A 17,118-nucleotide genomic window follows, 5' to 3' on the forward strand; every position below is an offset into this window, starting at 1 on the left:
GACACTATCAAGCATATGTATGCAATAACTGCTACACAGCAAAAACAGGATCGTCTCCCAGCATATAGGGGTTTTCCCAGGGTAAGTAGGGCAAAGAAATAAGCAGGTAGAATGAAGGTGCATGTGTTGAAGAAAATAGGGACAAAAAAATAATCTGAGGTGAAATTGCAGGTGAAAAGAAAGATGATAATTAGGTGTGGAAATAAAAATAAGAGATAAAAACCTGTGATCAAAAGCACTAATACTGCTTTTAAAACACAATCATGATTGAAAATGTTCAAATAAAAAAAAAATGCCCCACACTTCTTTATCTACATAGTTTCTTAGTGCCCAGCAGACTTTTCTCTTAAGTGAGAGAAAGAATGGGAAGATTATTTCAGTTCATAAATTAACCTCCAAGGGACTAGCAAGAGCTGCAGACGGGCCAGTGCGGACTCAACAAGTATTCTGGAATTCCATACCCAGAGGCAAATAACATGCATGCTGCGAACAAGCTTTTGCCTCTACCTGATTACAGTTCAGTTAGTCTTAAAAACAACAGGAGGAAAATAGTACAAGGAAGTTTGCACAGAAATCTTGTGGGAGGAAGCAAGTACTCACTTCAGTTTCAGGTGTTGCATATATTCCCCTCAACGCTTCAGAGCTGGCACGTGTTGTTGAAGTCAAACTAGGAGCAAAAGAAGATAGTGTCAAAACCCGCAGTGTAACTATAAACCTGGAAGGGTGATTTTTCACTACCACAGCAGTCTACTCTCGCTTTTGAGCTAAGCAATTGCCCAGATATAGCATCGAATGCTAAGCATGTGAAAAGTTTGTTCTGCACAAGTAGAAACCAGCCTGACAGACAGCCACTGGCTGACTCAGACTCGATCACAAACTTAAAAGTAGGTCACTCTTGAAAGGTGGTGAATTTACCACCAGCAAACACCAGGGACAACAGTGAATCGTTCCAATCTGCGTTTCAGAACGGCTCTCCTCTGCTGGGCGCAACTGATACTTTTACATTAACTTCACAGCCAGCACTTCAGCTGAGCACTTATTAACGTTTCAGACAAGGCTTTGCCAGTGAAGTAGCAGGTCACTCACAGCAGCCTGTTTTCAGGAGTCAATTACCAACCAGCACTGTCAGTATATCAGCTGTTGGAAATCACTTGCTTGTACGACTGTACCTGTCTGGGGAGAATCCTTTCTAGTTTCTTCAGATTAGAAGCTTCTATGTTTTGGGTAAAACATCTAATCATTCTGAAATTAAGTAGCAATACAAATGTTCCAGCTCAATTCTGCTCTATTTCTAGCCGTTACCGTGTTTGCATCAGGCTTATTGCAAGCCCTAACTAGTCTGACCATGACATTGCATTTACAGGGAGGTAACTGCAAACCCCAGACTTACCAAGAATATAAAATGCAGCAGAACAGAATGGTAGTACCCAGGCCAGTAACGAGGTTTTCATCTCTGTGCAGCCCTTGGCTAAATTCAGGTACACAGATTGTGATGTTCTGATTGTTTTCATCCAGGACTTCACAAAAACAAAACAAAACAAAAACAAAAACATTACTGAAGCTCATTTCATTGTATTTCAAAGGAGTTTACAGACTGAGCGTTTTCAGCAAAATAATTTTATTAGTTCAGACGTTAGGTAAGGACATTCCAGTCATTTCCTTCCTTCTTTTAGAAAGATCAAACAGAATAAATTCTGTAAACCTGAGCTGGCAGATTCTGTGTTTCAGATAGGACAAAAATGCAAGTTAGTAGGGCACTGAAGTTTTCTGCTTGTCAGAACAGACAAGCACATGGAAAAAGACTGCCTGATGCACTAAGAAGTTGAAAGTTTCCCAGCACTTTACCCCAAGACTAAAAGGCCACTAACACTGAGATAGGATGGACTGCAGACCATAAATCTTTAAAATCGTTCAGCAGGGGTCTTTGAGGACAGCTATGAAATTCATACTCAGTGAAAAAATGCAACGTGTGGCTGCTCTGTTCTTAGACTGATACAGAAGACCAAATAAAGAGAGATGCACTGGTTACAGTCAAGATTTTATTTTAATATCTAAGCAAACACTGCTTTTAGGTTCCTGAAAAGAAACCAGTTTAGTCCTTGACATTCAAAAATGCATTCAGCTTTTTGGTGTCTGCTTTGGGTCAAAGCAGAGCAAAGTAGTAGCCTCCAGCTTCGCCCCCAAAGCAGGCAATTACTGCTGCACCTTATCTCAATCAAGAGCTTTTTGAACCCATGCTGTTTAAGCAAACTGCGTCCCCATCTCCTCCTTCCTTCCAGCAGCCACACTGTACTCCATTGTGGCAGCACAACTTTGTGTAAGGCCAGAGGGCAAAACGCAAAAAAGGCTACACCCAGGTTAAAGATAAACCTGAAGTCAGGCCCCCTGACCTTGCTGCCTGCAGGGCTGCGCACACAGCTTTATCAGCACAAGACAGGGACAGTGTGGAGGTGGGTGTAAATGAAGGGAAGGCAAGACTTAAAGGAATGCTTTGTCTAGAGACATGTGGAGTCTCCCACTTGGGTCTATCAGGCACACACTGGTAGGACATCGCCTGCACGCCTTCCAGCTATGTCTACCACCAAGAAGCAAAGGCACAGCGTGATAACCATATATTAAACAGAAACCCTTTTGTTTGCTCATGCCTTTTAAAAACATTTTGCAACTGTGTTTTTTGGATGTTGCGAATAAATACTTGTTGAAGGCATTCTCTGGGCACCCTGCCCAGTTTGCAAGAGGGCTGATTTGAAGGTGCCTGCTTGAAGAATAAGTCAACAGGCGTGGTAAATCTGGACTGTGGGACATAGGAACACCTTAGCAAGTGCCAGTGCCCCACACATTCTCTAGCATATCAGCATGCGTCACTGTAAGAGCTGCACAGGCCAGTGTGAGAGTATTACAAAGAAAGGTAAGAAAGAAGTGTCTTTAAGAGCTGATGAAAACCAGGAGAACTCTCTGGTCTGTGTTAAAGACAAGGAAAAGCATCTCTGATGCAGAGGGTCTGACAGAGCACGCTTGATGTCACCTCTTACAAATACAACAACCACATTTACAACACATACCAGCACAATCAGAGCAATTACCTGCTGAAGGCTTTGACTGTCACAAGTGCAAAAATGCCCTGAAACCAGTCATTTAATGCAATGCATCACTGTTTCCCCCCCCCTTTTTTTTAAGTATCAAGTCTTATGAGCAATTCAGATATCATTTAAATAAAGTTTTATATTCACTGAAAAACACTGCTTATATAAAAGTTCGATAAGTAAAAGCTTCTACCTAAATATTTTCTCTCTTTGGTTCTTAGCTCTGGAATACATGTGTGTTTATACTTGCACGTACACAAGCATGAGAGATGCTTCGCCCCCCTCCCCTTTCTTATGGGCAGACAGGTGTTTGCAAAACTTCCAACTCCTTCCTGTCAGTGGCCTTCCTTTCCTCTAGTTATTGTTGTTTCACTTATTTAACACTAAAAGCTAAGAGATAATAAAGAAGAGGTTTTAGCATTATTGATCTGAATCAGGAAAGTCTTCTGTAAGTGCAAAGAATGTTCTCCATCCAGATAGCTGAATCTAATGGTTAGCTGGGAAAAGGAAACTGCTAAAGTTGCACTTGTAAAGTCTTGCTATGTTTCTGCAGCATTAAGAACTTAAAACTCTGCAGTTTCCTACCCCAGGCTTGCAATGCGAATGGTAAGAACACACATGGAGCACAGGAGCCCTGGGTTAAGAACAGCGTCATCTTAAACAAATGCAACATAACTCCAAAACCTTTTTCAGGACTTTTCCCTCTCAGAGTGAAAGACAAGTGGTACTCTCAAGTCTTTGTTTCATTAGGAGCCCAGAGCTAAGGCTACCTAGCACATCAATTATAGGAGAAAAGAAGTTATTTTACTATCACCTCTGGCAGCCAGCATGGCAAGAACAGGACAAAGCCACCCGGGTGGAAGAGACCTACTACCCAGTGGTGGCTATCCTTTTGGATGGAGCTGGCCTCCTGTCCCCTTCTAGAGGCATTCACGAACTATTTGTTCCAACCCTTTCCCCATCACGAGACCAGACCTGTTACATATTAGTCATGTCCTATTAGATGAGGACATGCACTTGCCACACGAGTGACAGGCTGCAGGACTCTGGGTAGGCTGTCATTGGGAAGTAGACTGGAATGGCTCTGGTGCACTAGATTCAACCTACCTGCTGTAAGTTAAGCTCCCCTAGACCAAAGCATTTAAGATACATGGAGGATGCCAACTGCATGGTCTCTTAAACGCTGCATAGATTTATTTTTAGTATTAGCAATTCCTTGTTCATAGGCTAGAGTAGCTCAAAACCAGCACTCCTAAATTCATGAGTACTAAGGTTTGCTAAAGACCTTTTTGCTTTTAATACTTGGCATGTCTCAAAGGATTTAAATAAAGCACTAGATAGCTTACTAGTTTCTGGAGGCTTGCTGGATAATGCTGAGAAAGTGAGGTACATGACGTAGCAGCTGATGACTCCCGACTGCAGCAAACCAGAATGGGGTTGGCCTTTAGTAGAAAGAGGACAAGAGACAATTTTTGTAGATGTTTTAACGAACTGAAAGGGAAATTCAAATCTTTTAAAAACAGTACACTAAAATCTTTCAGAAGAGGAGAACATCCTTTATGTTTTACTGCAAGCAGTTCATAAGTTTTGAGGCAGTTTAGATAGATTTTGTCTGGTCGGTAAAGAGAAAAGAGTGTTCTTTAGTTCTGCTGGCTGTTTTAGAAAGGCATTAAGATTTCCACGTAAGGAATCACCCCTCTGCTCTAGCCAAAAGCACCAGCTTTCCAAAAACTACTGACAGGCTGCCATGAGAGTTTTATTTGCCTGCAAGATTTGTTTTGGAGCCACTGGAATTACTCCTATTTCCTGGTCCAATGACTGAAACATACCAACAGCACATGTAAAATATCCTGGAAAAGCATGAAATACAGGTGAAAGAGCAAGACTTCTGATTGCTGTCAACTCATTTGCGTGCCCAGACTTTACGGATGGTACACCACAAGTGGTCGAAAGCAAATGGTAAGAGCTGAATGTGTTTGATAGCTATTACCTTAACAGTTACCACAGTTTAAGAGTTGTGTAATTCCTCAGTGCATTATCAGCCCTCAGCATGTGAGCCTTTTTCACAGGCTGTCTGATAGCATGCTCAAAACGTCTCACATCTCTGGTTTTAGCAGCTGGGCTGATGACGGGGACAGGGGCAAGAATGACACCAAATCTAAAGTACCATCTCAGATATGAGCATTAGACTTGTTGCCCAAAACACAACACATGTCTCAAGGTATGTGAACTGTGGAGGCACCAGGAAACCCTAGATGTAAAGAGGATGGCACACTCACGATTCTGGACACAGGGCGATATGGCTACCAGCGACACAAAGAGGCACAGGCCACCGTTAACACCAATGAGGATCTTGTTGTACGTGCAGCCCTCGGAGCGTGTGTAGAGGACGGCCATGACAATCAGGGCTGCCACTGCAACGGAGTACAAGACGAGAGTGACCAGAGCCAGCAAACCATTCCAGAGCTGTTTGTGATTTGCGCCAGCAGTCCTGAGGAGACAAAGACAAGTACCTTATCTTTCTCTCCCCAACCCTGACAGAGTTAAAACAAACAAACAAACAAACAAACAAACAAACAAACAAACAAACAAAAGAAACACACTCCTCACTTGCATAGTCTGTATTATCAAGCACAATGAGAGTGCTTGTATCACTATACCAACACAGTCCCTTGCAAGGTTCCTCTTGTGAAACCGAGGGAAGCATTCCTTAGCATTAGCATTTATCATATATATTATCGAGCCCAGCTATTTCCATAATTATAGCCTAGCCTGATTCCGAGAACTCCCAGCCACGCCGATTAGCCTGTCAGACTTGCTGGCAGCTCAGTGCATCTCAGCTCAACACAACAGGGATTTTCTCAGCAGGACGTTGGAGTGCCGCAGGCTCAGCCTGTTAGTGATATTTTTCACACAAGCACTGGAAAGCCCTTGTTCAGCGCTGCCTCTCTTCTTCCTCCATGTGCTACCTTGACAGTTTTACTACCCATTCCCCCCTAAAGCCTCCTCTTTATTTGGTTCTATCCCACTACCTTTCCCAAGATAGTGTTGCCTGTCTTGTTTTCTCTCTTCACCTTCCTTCCCAAATACCCCTTGCAAAGATCAGTTTTTTCTTCTTTCACCAACAAAGAAAGACTGTTCAGGCATAAAGGGTTTTTTTGGCGTGTGGAGGGTTGACTTTTGCTGTGGTAGCATGATATTAGAAAAGAGTAACTAATGTAGATTGTGCCAAAATTAAATGCTGCTGCTGGAAATCTCTCACCCACAGAAAAGCAGCTGGAGCAATTAATTAACAGTAAAAATAGCTGTGGTGTAAGGAGCTCTCATCTCCTCCTCTATAAACACGTATCTTACAAAGTCCAGGGATTTGTAAAAATCTTCCTTAGTAGTCAGTGCACTAACTGGAATAAGAGAAGGTAGCAAAGATTGTAGAGGAACAGACTAAAAGAAACAGGAGAAAGGAAAGGGGGGAAGAGAGGGAAGCATAAGTTAATGCATATATGTGGGAGAACAATTTACATATTTTAATGCATGATGAGAGGCTAAGAGCTAAAAGAAGGTAATATCAAATGTACTCACACCAGAAATTAAATCAATGCCAAAACAGAGTGTAAGTGGGTTGATAACAGAATCTTGCATAGTTAAATGAAAGCAGAAAAAGGAGCCACTTTTATGTTTTAAAAAAGTCATTTGATGTGTATTAAGCTCAAACCGAAAAATAGGATTTACTGGTTTATATCACTGTGCACAGTCTCACTGCTGTGTTTAGCAATCCAGTTTTATTCTCTTGTACAATTCTGTGTCTTAGCAGGTGTGTTTTCATGCAGAACTGAAGCAACTTAAAATGAGGGGTCTTCACATCCCTTTGCACACCACTGCTTACTGGAAGCAGAACAATTCAGGGTAAGAATGAAGCAGCAGAGGGTAGAAACGAATAAGGAAGAAACATTTCCACTGGGGAAGGAGGAAAGTGGGTGAAGCAAAGATGCACAGCTCTAAATATTGATATTAAACTATCTTCTCAGAAATTGCATCCACACAACTTTTGAATGCTTTGTTCCAAGAGATTCTGGGGGACTCACAAATGACATATTATGCAAATAGCTACTTGCCCAACACATACCAGTTTTTATTCCACTTATGTGCAAACTCAACAAGCAGGATGAGCTGAATGGCAATGAAAAGGAAGCCTCCTGTTGCTCCTACGTAGCGCCAGGCTGCAAGGCAGACAAGCAGAAAATAGGTCAAACAAAGGCCTTCCCCTTGAGAGAAAATGGAATTATTGTCCATGCAATGAAGCCATTACACAGTCTGAATAACTCAACCCCACAGATGCTGCAGATGAGATATTTCAGCTGAAAGGCCAGGTCAGCTAACCCAAGAATAGTTGCCTGATGAATTCAGCTTGTAACCTGCTACACCTTCAAAAAAAGCCTTTTAGGACACATACTGAGATTCCTTAACCTAAAGAACTTCTGTGGAGACAAAGTTGCTATATTCAGACATAAAATACTGAAACCTTTATTTGTGATGTGAGGAGAAAAAAAAAGCCCTGAAAGCATTTCATGGAAGTCTAAACCCTGAAATTGCAAGGTCCTGGAACCCAGCACTAAAAATGGCAATTCCTTCCCCTCCAGATCCTAGCACCACAGAGAAATAAAGGTGGGGCTCGCTCCTCTATTTACATGCTCATCTATTTACACGTGCTCTGTCCTGAGCTGCTCCCAGAGAAATGAGAACACTTGGTATTCAGGGTATTTGACTACTTAACTATTGACCTACATGTATCTGGATCACTGTTTGGTGCTTTGGATAACAAACACCTCATGCACAACTTCAAAAGTCTCTGAGTAAATATAGATACCTATTGAAATGTTTAGCTGCATATACAGTTTGTAACACTGTGTAGTATGCAACCTATAAGTGACTCTAGCTATTCAGCAAATTTCAGTGAAGACTGACTGAGGAAGTGCATTAGCAAAGTCCTGCCATAGCCTAACATTGTATTTTCCTTTTGAAAAAAGCTCGTGGAAGCAAAGTGGAATAACAGAACAGTCAACATGTTATGCTTAGCAGAAGACGTAGAGATTTTTTTTGACTGCACCATAAGTTCATTGTTTGACTGAAAGCAGGCAAAAATGACATTTTTCTTGTTTTGCAAAATCTATTGTATTCACTGAATGAGCATGCTGCTTTTTTAAAAAAAGAAAAATCAGGGAACAGGGAGTGCATGTGTGTTTGGGAGAGGCACAATAGGAACGACAGACCACCGATGGAGTGAGTAATTAAACAGCCAGACTCCCTGTAAGGATCTCACACAGCTACAGGCAGGATACTTCAGGATGTTTTACAAAGCCGCCGTAGATAAGGTTAATGGCACTAGTGCGGATTTGACACTAGAGCCCATGCAAGCCTAGTATGTGCACATAATACCCCTCCCTCCATGATCAACAAAGTGCTGCTGAGTGTGGGAATCATGGCAGGGGGAATTTTTTATTTTTAGAAAAAACAGGGAAACAGAGAGGAGACTGCTCCAAGAGTGTTCTTTGGTAAGGGGAAAAAAAAAGACACTGGAAGTTTCTAGACAGGAGGGGAAAAAAAAAATAAGGGAAAATAAAACCTGGCAACCCTCTGTGAATCTTGCACTGAAGGGCTTCCTGGAGGACAGTCTAGCACCATATACAGCACACTGCTTTACAGAGAAAAGTCAAGAACTAATTTGTGTAAGGAAAATTGTTTCTCAGCTCCAGTCTACCTAGTGTGAAGACAGAGAACAGCGGTTCCCTGACCAGCCCCCCAAGCTCCATTCCCTCCTTCCCTGGGCACCTTAGTTCTGGAACATTTTTTGCCATGCAAAGGGTTGCTTGGGAAGACAAGAGGGAGTCTCAGTTACCCGTGAGTGCAATGTATTAAACCATTACACCTTTCTAATCCAGCCAGTGAGCAGACATTAAGGACAAGAACATATGGCCAACTCATAATTTACTGGAGAAAAGGAATAGGGATAAGCAGCCCCTCACTTCACCTCGTATTACTCCCTTCTCTTCCTCTTTTTAAATACCTGAGCAGTTTTAAAAGAGGAGATGGGTGTCAAAAACAAACAGGTCCAGCAGGTTTTTGTAGAAGCAGGCAGCCGATGGCCCAAACCGTGGCCTGCCCTGGCTGAGCGAGCACCGAGGAGCAGTGGAGCTATCGGCCATCAAGAAAACCCACGCAGAAGAAAGGCTCCAAGTCAGGCTCCATTAGTTTTGTTACTCACAGAGGAGTCGAAAGCCGCTAATGCAAAAATTTAGCAGGTTGTAGAAAAGCAGAGCGCTCTGGCAGTGCAGCAGGTTATTCCTCCCCCCCCCCCCCCCCCCCCCTCGGCCATAGCAGTGAATAAAGAGGCCCAGAAGCCTTCTGAGGAGCATGGAGCTGAGGTAAAACGGCAGGAGCCTTGCAGCAGAAGACATCATGGAAACTAACATCCTCCAAAACAAATTCTGACATTTCCTGTTTACATCAGGCAATCTCAGCCCAGAGGTCCCCAAGACAACAGGGCTCTCCTCGCTCAGGGAAGCTGTGGCGGCGACCCTGACCACACGGTCCCTTCCCTCTGCTGCTGGTGCACAGGCAGCACAGCTGGAATTGCCTCAGGTGGCATCTTCCCAGCAGAGGCAGCTTCTCTGCTGGATTACGGAGCCTTTCACCTGCCCGCAGACTCCGAAGCTTATAGGGCTTACAAACACCCGGCAACCAGCTCATCTCGGTATCATCAGTATTTTTGCCCCTAACTCCCAAGAGGCCTGTGAGAAGTCTTCTCCAGAGCTGTTACTTAGTATGAGCCCAGTTAAGAGAACGCCTCCGGAGCACCTGGCCCACACCAGTGGGGCTGACTGGGGCCAGCCTGTCTTTTGAAATCGGAAATGCTTCAGGCACGGGATTCTCAACAGTGGGTTTACAATGCTCCACAAGAAGTCTAATTTCATGTTATTAGATTCACGCTACCTGCTCTAAAGCTAACTAGGCCCCAAGCGTCTTTGCAGCTTTGAGGACAGGCAGCACGGGTGCCCTGCCGGTCACCGTGCCCCCTCGGAGCACCGTGCACCCCGTCACTGCACATCGCAGCCCCCACAGCTGCACCGCAACAGCGCTGGCCCGCCAAGCCAGACACGCACGGGCCTCTGCCTTCAGCGGTCACAAAAGTCCTGGCTTTACTTACAGAAACACAGCAACGCTTATGCTGTTCAGGCCTTTAGGGTCTATAAGCGCTCACGAAGCGGTACAGAGAAGCACACCATAACAAGATAAGAAGGTTGTACCATTGAGAAAAGTGTCCTGATCAGGAATGAAGAAGGCTCCTGAGCACATTGCTGCCAGAAGTATAAGCTTAATAAACCAGAATCTGGATGAGAAAAAAAGAAAAAAGAGAAGTCATCTGGTTATAATAGCAATTAACAACTCAAGTACCATAAGAAATCTCTATTTAAAGCCCAACTCTTAAGTAAGAGAGAATCAACCTGTGTTGGCTGATTGTCATTTAAGTTAATTTGTACTTGACTGTGTTATATCTCACAGAAGCAGTAAAATCAACTCCTCTTTCCCCTCCTCCCCCCATACTACACCCAACTGGAAAATAGGCAAAACCAATCCAGAAAGAGGCATGGAAATTTGGCAAGCAACCAAATACTCACCCGTTATGAACGTAGGCTCGGCAGCTTTTGCTGTTGTTTATTTTGATAGTGAACAAGAAGAAGAGAAAGAAGAAACAGGCCATTCCAAAACAGACTTTGTACACGGCAGAGTACCCCACCAGCTTCTCGCACATGTCTCCCGCCTGAATGCCCTTGCACAGCTGCTCGTAGAAAGGGATCTGGAAAGCACAGCAAGTTACAAGCCATTAGGGCGAACGCAGGGCTCCCGGTAACCAAGCCTACATCAGCCTTTGCACCACCAATATTTCACTGGCTTCATCTAACATTAGCACCTTTCACTGTGGTTACCCCTCAGCCTGGACTTAACGGTTCACGGGACATAACATCATGTAAAACACAAGTGCCTGGAGTTTTCCAGAGCCTCAGCTGCCAACCCCTTTCCCGCGCTCCGGGTACAAGCCCACCTACCTTTCCTTCGCCTCCGCTGGCGTAAGCCACCCCTCACCGCCCATTCCCGCGCCCCGGGAACCCGCTCCTTCCTCGCACGCTTCACAACAAAACGCCCTGGTCTTGCCAATCACCCCGCTCCCGCGGAGCCGTGCTGGCGGCTCTCTCAGCACGAGGGGCCGGGGCCGGGGGCGCGGGGCAGGAAGCTCTGCCTCGCATTGCCATCACCAGAAACGCACACTGAAGCGTGCCCAAACGGCACGGGAGCAGCAGCTCCTCTCTCCTCCACCGCAGCTTCGGAAAGGGCGTTGGGCCAGTTGCCCTGATTTTTTTTTAAATTAGCAGAGAGGTAGGAAAATTCCACCTTTTTCTCGACTCATTAAATATTTGCCTTTGAGGCCTTGCCGGTGGTGTAAGAGGAAAGCAAACAGCCGCACATTTTGGCCTCTGTTTCAGCACATGGACGTGACACTGAACGCTCAAAAAGCAGGTTTCTGTGTCCAGGATCCCGGCATGTGCGGCATCCTCGTGACGCCAAGCCCCCCTTGCCCTCACAGCCAGGGAGCTGTTGAGCTGCTCAGAAATAGAAGCATTTAATTAGAAAGCCACTGGTCATCTCAAAGAAGTAAAGGCCTCCCTGTATGCTAACAACCCCTCAGCTGAAGCTGGTGAGACTAGTAGAGCAACACATCAAAGCCTTTAAAATTCATCATGGTTACCTGCACAGGAGGCAGAAGACGATGCATGCCAGGACAAAACACTGTACAAATAGGTAACTTGGGGAGATGAAACGGGAATCAAAGTTTCAGAAAGCATTCAGCCAGGGCAGATTTCACATAAGAAAAATATGCAAAGATTGTAGGCAACACCATCCATGAACATTTACAAGAAAGAAGGAAAAAAAAAAATACCAGCCTTCACTTCTTTCCGCAGACAGGTAAATACATGAAAACAGGAAAGGGAAAGCACAGGCAGGGCTGCAGAACAAACGGTGAGACAGAGCTCCCCGCGGGGTGGAAAGCCCTCTGCGAGCAGGAAATGGGGAACAAACATGTAAACCGTTGGGTCCCAGCTGCCAGGCTCAGACAGCGTGCTTCCTTTAGCCCAAGGTGCACGCTTCCCACAATTGCTAATAACCAAAGCCAGTCAGAAGTCCAACCACCTTTTCGGCAGTCACCCCCAAAGAGTAGGCATTTTAGCAGCTCGTGACAACACAGAGTTAAAACGTTTGCTTGCTAAGTGTACAGAAACAGAGGAAAAACTGAACTATAATACAGGGCTGGTCCTAGGTGGGCTACAACCAGATGGGAAGATAAAAAGCAGGAGGTTTCAAAGCAGCTGTGTCACATTAGAAAAATGGATTCAAGTTGCACCATGCTGAGATACTCTCCTAGAAGTAACTCAAGGATCAGTAGCGCTGCTTAAGCTGCACAATAAGCGAGTCCGTCCAACTTACTTGCATTCAAGAATTATTAGAGAGCTCCTGAGAAACCACCTGAACCATCAGCAACACCTTTCCTCAGTCTTGAAACACAAGGGAAATGTCAGACTCTGCCAGCATTCAGAAAGAGTAAATGGATTGACTGAAAAAATGAAAACACTACCAATGCCCCAGAAATGCCAGGGAGAGCAATCAGTTTATTAATTCTTTTCAATTCTTTGCTTATAATTGCCATCAAGCAACACAGATTTAAAAGGCACATCACATTGAACTAAACAGTATTTCTGAGATGTTTGTTTGTAAGCGGATGCATTTCTGTAAGACCTGAACTTGGTACCAAACAGCATTTTGATTATGGGACTTAAAGAAGAAAACAAAAAATACCATGGAACTTGATTAATCAACTAGCTAATTAAAAACAGATCTCCAGGTAGCTGTAAATGGTAAACTGTAACTTCTTTAATTGTGTAGGTTTCTGAGATCTTGAAGGGATTTTCTGACCCTACGTACTTTTTTCCATTCTGTAGTAATTTCCTTACAGATCAGGCTGACAGAGAATGGATGGATTCACAAGAACAATAGCCGAGTTTGTGCCCGCACAAACAAAGAGCTCAGCCATTATGGAGCACGCACAACCCTTACGTACTCATAAATGATGGCCACGTGGCCCTGTGGGATTGAACACCCCTTTCTGAGACCAGTGATCCTGAAGTAACAAAACATGAAGAAAAGCAAACCCTTGGGGGCCTGGCAGATGATAAACGTGAGCACAAGGCTGGGCACAGAAGGGCTGCTCTAAGGAAAAGGGCATGCTTTCACCAGAGGGTCATCTGCTGCCGGAAACGATTCATCAAGGCTTATGTGGGCTCTCAATCACTGAAAGTCAAAAGAGACAAAAGCGACTTTTCAAAACTCTACTTCTGGTTGGGAGAGGTAATTTGGGACCGGCTGTATGGTTGCGCGACCCTCTCAGCCCAAGACGAGCCTCTGTTGCTGCCACGGATGCAAGTCCCGTAGGCCAGGTCCAGCATACTGCCTCGCGCCAGCCCTCGCTGTGCCCGGCTGTCCCCGTGCAGCCGTCGGGCCACTCCAACCGCACCGTCCACCTCGCAGCCTGCCCAGCGCAGGCGCCGCTACGCTCTCCCTCTGCTGAGTCGTTCTGCCAGCTCATAAACTCATGGATTGGTTATTTCGCAAGCTCGATACAGAGAAATATTTACCTTTATGTTTTTAAAAGCAACATAATCTGAATTCTTTGGCCTGCAAGCGGGAGACAAAGCATCTTACCCAGGAACTGTGTCTGCTCGCAGGACATTAATGCCTCCACAGCTGCGTTAGCAACAACGTTATCAGGGCAAATCAGCAATTTTCGGAGCGCGAAGCCCTTTGCTGCAATGGCTGGATCCACACGAGCAGGTACAGACCATCCTAAACTTGTTTTGCCCTCACTGCTTGTGCTGGCACCCCAAATAACAGCGTGTGGCTCTGAGCCAACACGGCCACGCAGCTCCCGGGTGCCAGCCACCGCTGAGCCAGGACCACCGGTACCCAGCCCTGTGAGTGCAGGACTGCAAGAAACGGCATCGCGGAGAACAGCAGGGGAAAACCGTGTCTGAATAGGACTAAAGGGTCAGAGAAACCGGACTGCTTTAATCTGGATGTCCTCATCAAACACAGGGAGAACGTGGCAAATGAAATTTGTGATAGAAAAGGGTAGGGAAGACATAAAAGAAAATGTGTACGTGGCTGCAGGGACAAAGAGGAAGAACAGGTAAAACCACCCGTCTTGACTAGCTAAGAAAGGGAATAGAAAGACAAAAGCCCATCTGCTCAAAACGTATGCCATCTTGCATATGTAGCTGAATTCTTACAAGAAATAGGCAATGGACAGCTTCATTAAAAAAAAAAAAAATTCTGGCAAATTTGTTTTAACACACTGTAATGCAGTTAAGGACCAAGACCTAAATCTGGCTGCAGAAAAAAGTCAGAAAGCATGCTCTGCCTGAACACATAACCCTCTAAAACTGAAATGCTTTGACACAAGTGGACTTGGTTTCACTGGAGTTTATTCTCCTGAATACCTCTTTCTGATTTTCTTTCATTATTTGAGACATTGATACTTTCAGGATAAACTCACTAGTTTTCAAGCACCTTTTATTAAGAAAAATAAATCAAAATACTGTTTTGACAAACCAAAACAATTCTCTCTCTCTTTTTCCCCCAATTATTCTTTCAAACCCTGTGAAACACAACATTCAACAGAATGTTTGAGGGTAAAGCAATACCTGTTCTTCAACCAACTGGCATAACTGCAAAAAATACATATGGACCCAGGCATAGAAGTCCTTCCTCAGGTTGGGTCCTGCTTTGTTTCCTTGTCTTGATTCATGTTGTACCCCATCTTTTTCCTTGAGACACAACCTTGCTCCTCTGAAATCTATTCCGCACACTAATACTCAGACCTTTTTCCTGGCCAAAATCATCTTACTATCCCTCCACTGCTTCTTGCTTTTCCCCCAGACATAAAACACAAATGACTTGACTTCTTTCAATATTTTTCATAATTTGGCCCTCCAGGCCTCTCTCCCATGGTGTCCTATATACACAGGAGCAGCTCAGGGGAGAGGGAAGAAGCCTGAAAAGAACATAGAAAAATCTCTCCAGAAAGACAGTGTCCTTTCTTTCTTCAATTCTTAAGGCTCATCACACAGTACTAGGCCCTCAAAATGCTGCCAGCTAGATTAGGAATCAAGGTTTTGATACCATAACCAAATATTTCATAGGTACTGTGCCCTCCCATTGACGGAAGGTTTCATCTCCCCACGAAGTCTGGTGAGGATGTGGAACTGAGCTCACCCATTTTTCCATCCATGTTACAGCACTTGGAGCAGGGCCCTCACTCTGAGCTGGCACTTGCAAAAGAACTGAAAAACCAACCCAAACTTGTGGGACAGTTGGTGTCCAAATACTGCAAAACTTCTTTAAAAGTCTCTCTTTAAGCTGTCCAAAAAGCCACTTGCTGTGGCTTACTCCCAAAATAATTTCAAAAGTCTAAAGGCTACAGTGCTACAATAAATACTTTTAAAACTACTTCAGACTTAAGAATTTATAGCCAACCAACAAAACAAAGAAACCCATTTGCAAGGGTTAGATTCCTTTCGCATAACATTAGGATGATTATTTGATCTCTAGACTGGTAAAGGAGACAGTTCTACATCAAGACTCTGGCTCAGTAAAGGACTGCACTCAAATATTTGTCAATTTTTCGTGTCAATTTTAATATTAAAAAAAATCTAACTAAAATTAACTAAAATTCTCTTCTCAAAAAAGAGAGGGTGAGGCTCTAGAAGCATCATGCAAAGCTTTTGCATACAGTCTGGCTTCAGGAGCTAACAGTACTCCACCATCTGGCCCAAAGCAATGGAATCAATAAGTGCCCAGCACTTTCAAAACACATTTCATTATTAACCAGTCTCAGCTTCCCAGTCTGGATAGATACTTTCAAGGTGCACTCTACTACAACTGGGCTGAATTAGCTTCAGGAGTCTTTGAACTTTCCACAGCCCAGAACATAATTATTAAATTAGAGAGCAGATAAAGAAAGCCTACTTTCAGATGCTCCATTTCCCATTCAAAGCCATCAAATGCTCTAAATTAAGAGGGCAATTATCTTTCCACTTCACACTAACAGCTACTCTTTGTGCCATTTCTTCCTACGGCTGAGCTTTCAACAATAAGAACTGGAAAAAAAATTTGGCAATACTGAAAAGCATGTTGTTGAAGGCTGCTTAATGACTCTGAATCACTTTTTTGTTTGGATAAAATGTATTCTTTTTTGTTGGGGATATAAACTGCATTAAAACCATTCTATTGGTGGAAAATGACTGTATGAAATTTGAACATGAGCATGTAATTTGTCTTCTACACACTTCAGTTCCTTGGATTATCCACTTTTTTGCCAATCTAAGCATCTAGTAAGCCAAAGTAATTCCTGGCAAGCAATTTCAGCATGCACATGTTAAGCAGTTTTAAAGTCACAGGTCATGGACAAACATCATGTCTGTACTGGGCATTCTTACAGGGCTACCCTCAACCTCTGATGACCAGCAGCCATCAGGCAAGGTCACTGAGAATGCAGCACAGAAGCCCTCAAGCTAGCCGTGACATAAGCCAGTCAGCTCATCTGTGCTGCATTCACAGGGTGAATTCAACTGGATCCGGAGGGAAGGTTTCGCAGATAACAAAGACAAGCACGTAGGGTAAGCAGAGACTCAACACGACCAGCAACCGGTTAAACCAGGAGCAGCCCCAACTGCAATCCCACTGGCGCTCTAACACCGCACAACTAGATGCCTGCGGCGACTGAGTCCTTCTGAACCTCTAGGGCAAGCTGGATTACAACTGCACAGCAGGCCTCATGCCACATTTGATGCTGAAGCTAAGTTTCAGTCCTACACTACTTAACTTTTAAAAGTTAAATCCGACCATTTTTCCCTCTCCCTAAAAAACAGAC

At 44.2% G+C, this 17,118-nt stretch overlaps 1 protein-coding gene across 3 annotated transcripts in view; it reads right to left on the reverse strand.

Annotated features, from left to right (window-relative positions):
* LOC112987066 (serine incorporator 5) overlaps positions 1–17,118 on the reverse strand; it is a 41,693-nt gene that overhangs the window by 9,969 nt on the left and 14,606 nt on the right. For all 3 annotated transcript variants that reach the window (XM_064500872.1, XM_064500871.1, XM_064500870.1), the window contains exons 3-9: positions 10,757–10,935; positions 10,385–10,467; positions 7,207–7,300; positions 5,363–5,574; positions 4,430–4,525; positions 1,391–1,517; positions 601–667 (exon numbers count right to left, since the gene is read on the reverse strand). In XM_064500872.1, coding sequence (XP_064356942.1) covers positions 601–667; positions 1,391–1,517; positions 4,430–4,525; positions 5,363–5,574; positions 7,207–7,300; positions 10,385–10,467; positions 10,757–10,935 — 858 coding nt within the window. The remainder of the gene's footprint in view (positions 1–600; positions 668–1,390; positions 1,518–4,429; positions 4,526–5,362; positions 5,575–7,206; positions 7,301–10,384; positions 10,468–10,756; positions 10,936–17,118) is intronic.

The sequence above is a fragment of the Dromaius novaehollandiae genome, chromosome W (assembly GCF_036370855.1).
Source record: "Dromaius novaehollandiae isolate bDroNov1 chromosome W, bDroNov1.hap1, whole genome shotgun sequence".
NCBI classification, from domain to species: Eukaryota; Metazoa; Chordata; class Aves; order Casuariiformes; family Dromaiidae; genus Dromaius; species Dromaius novaehollandiae.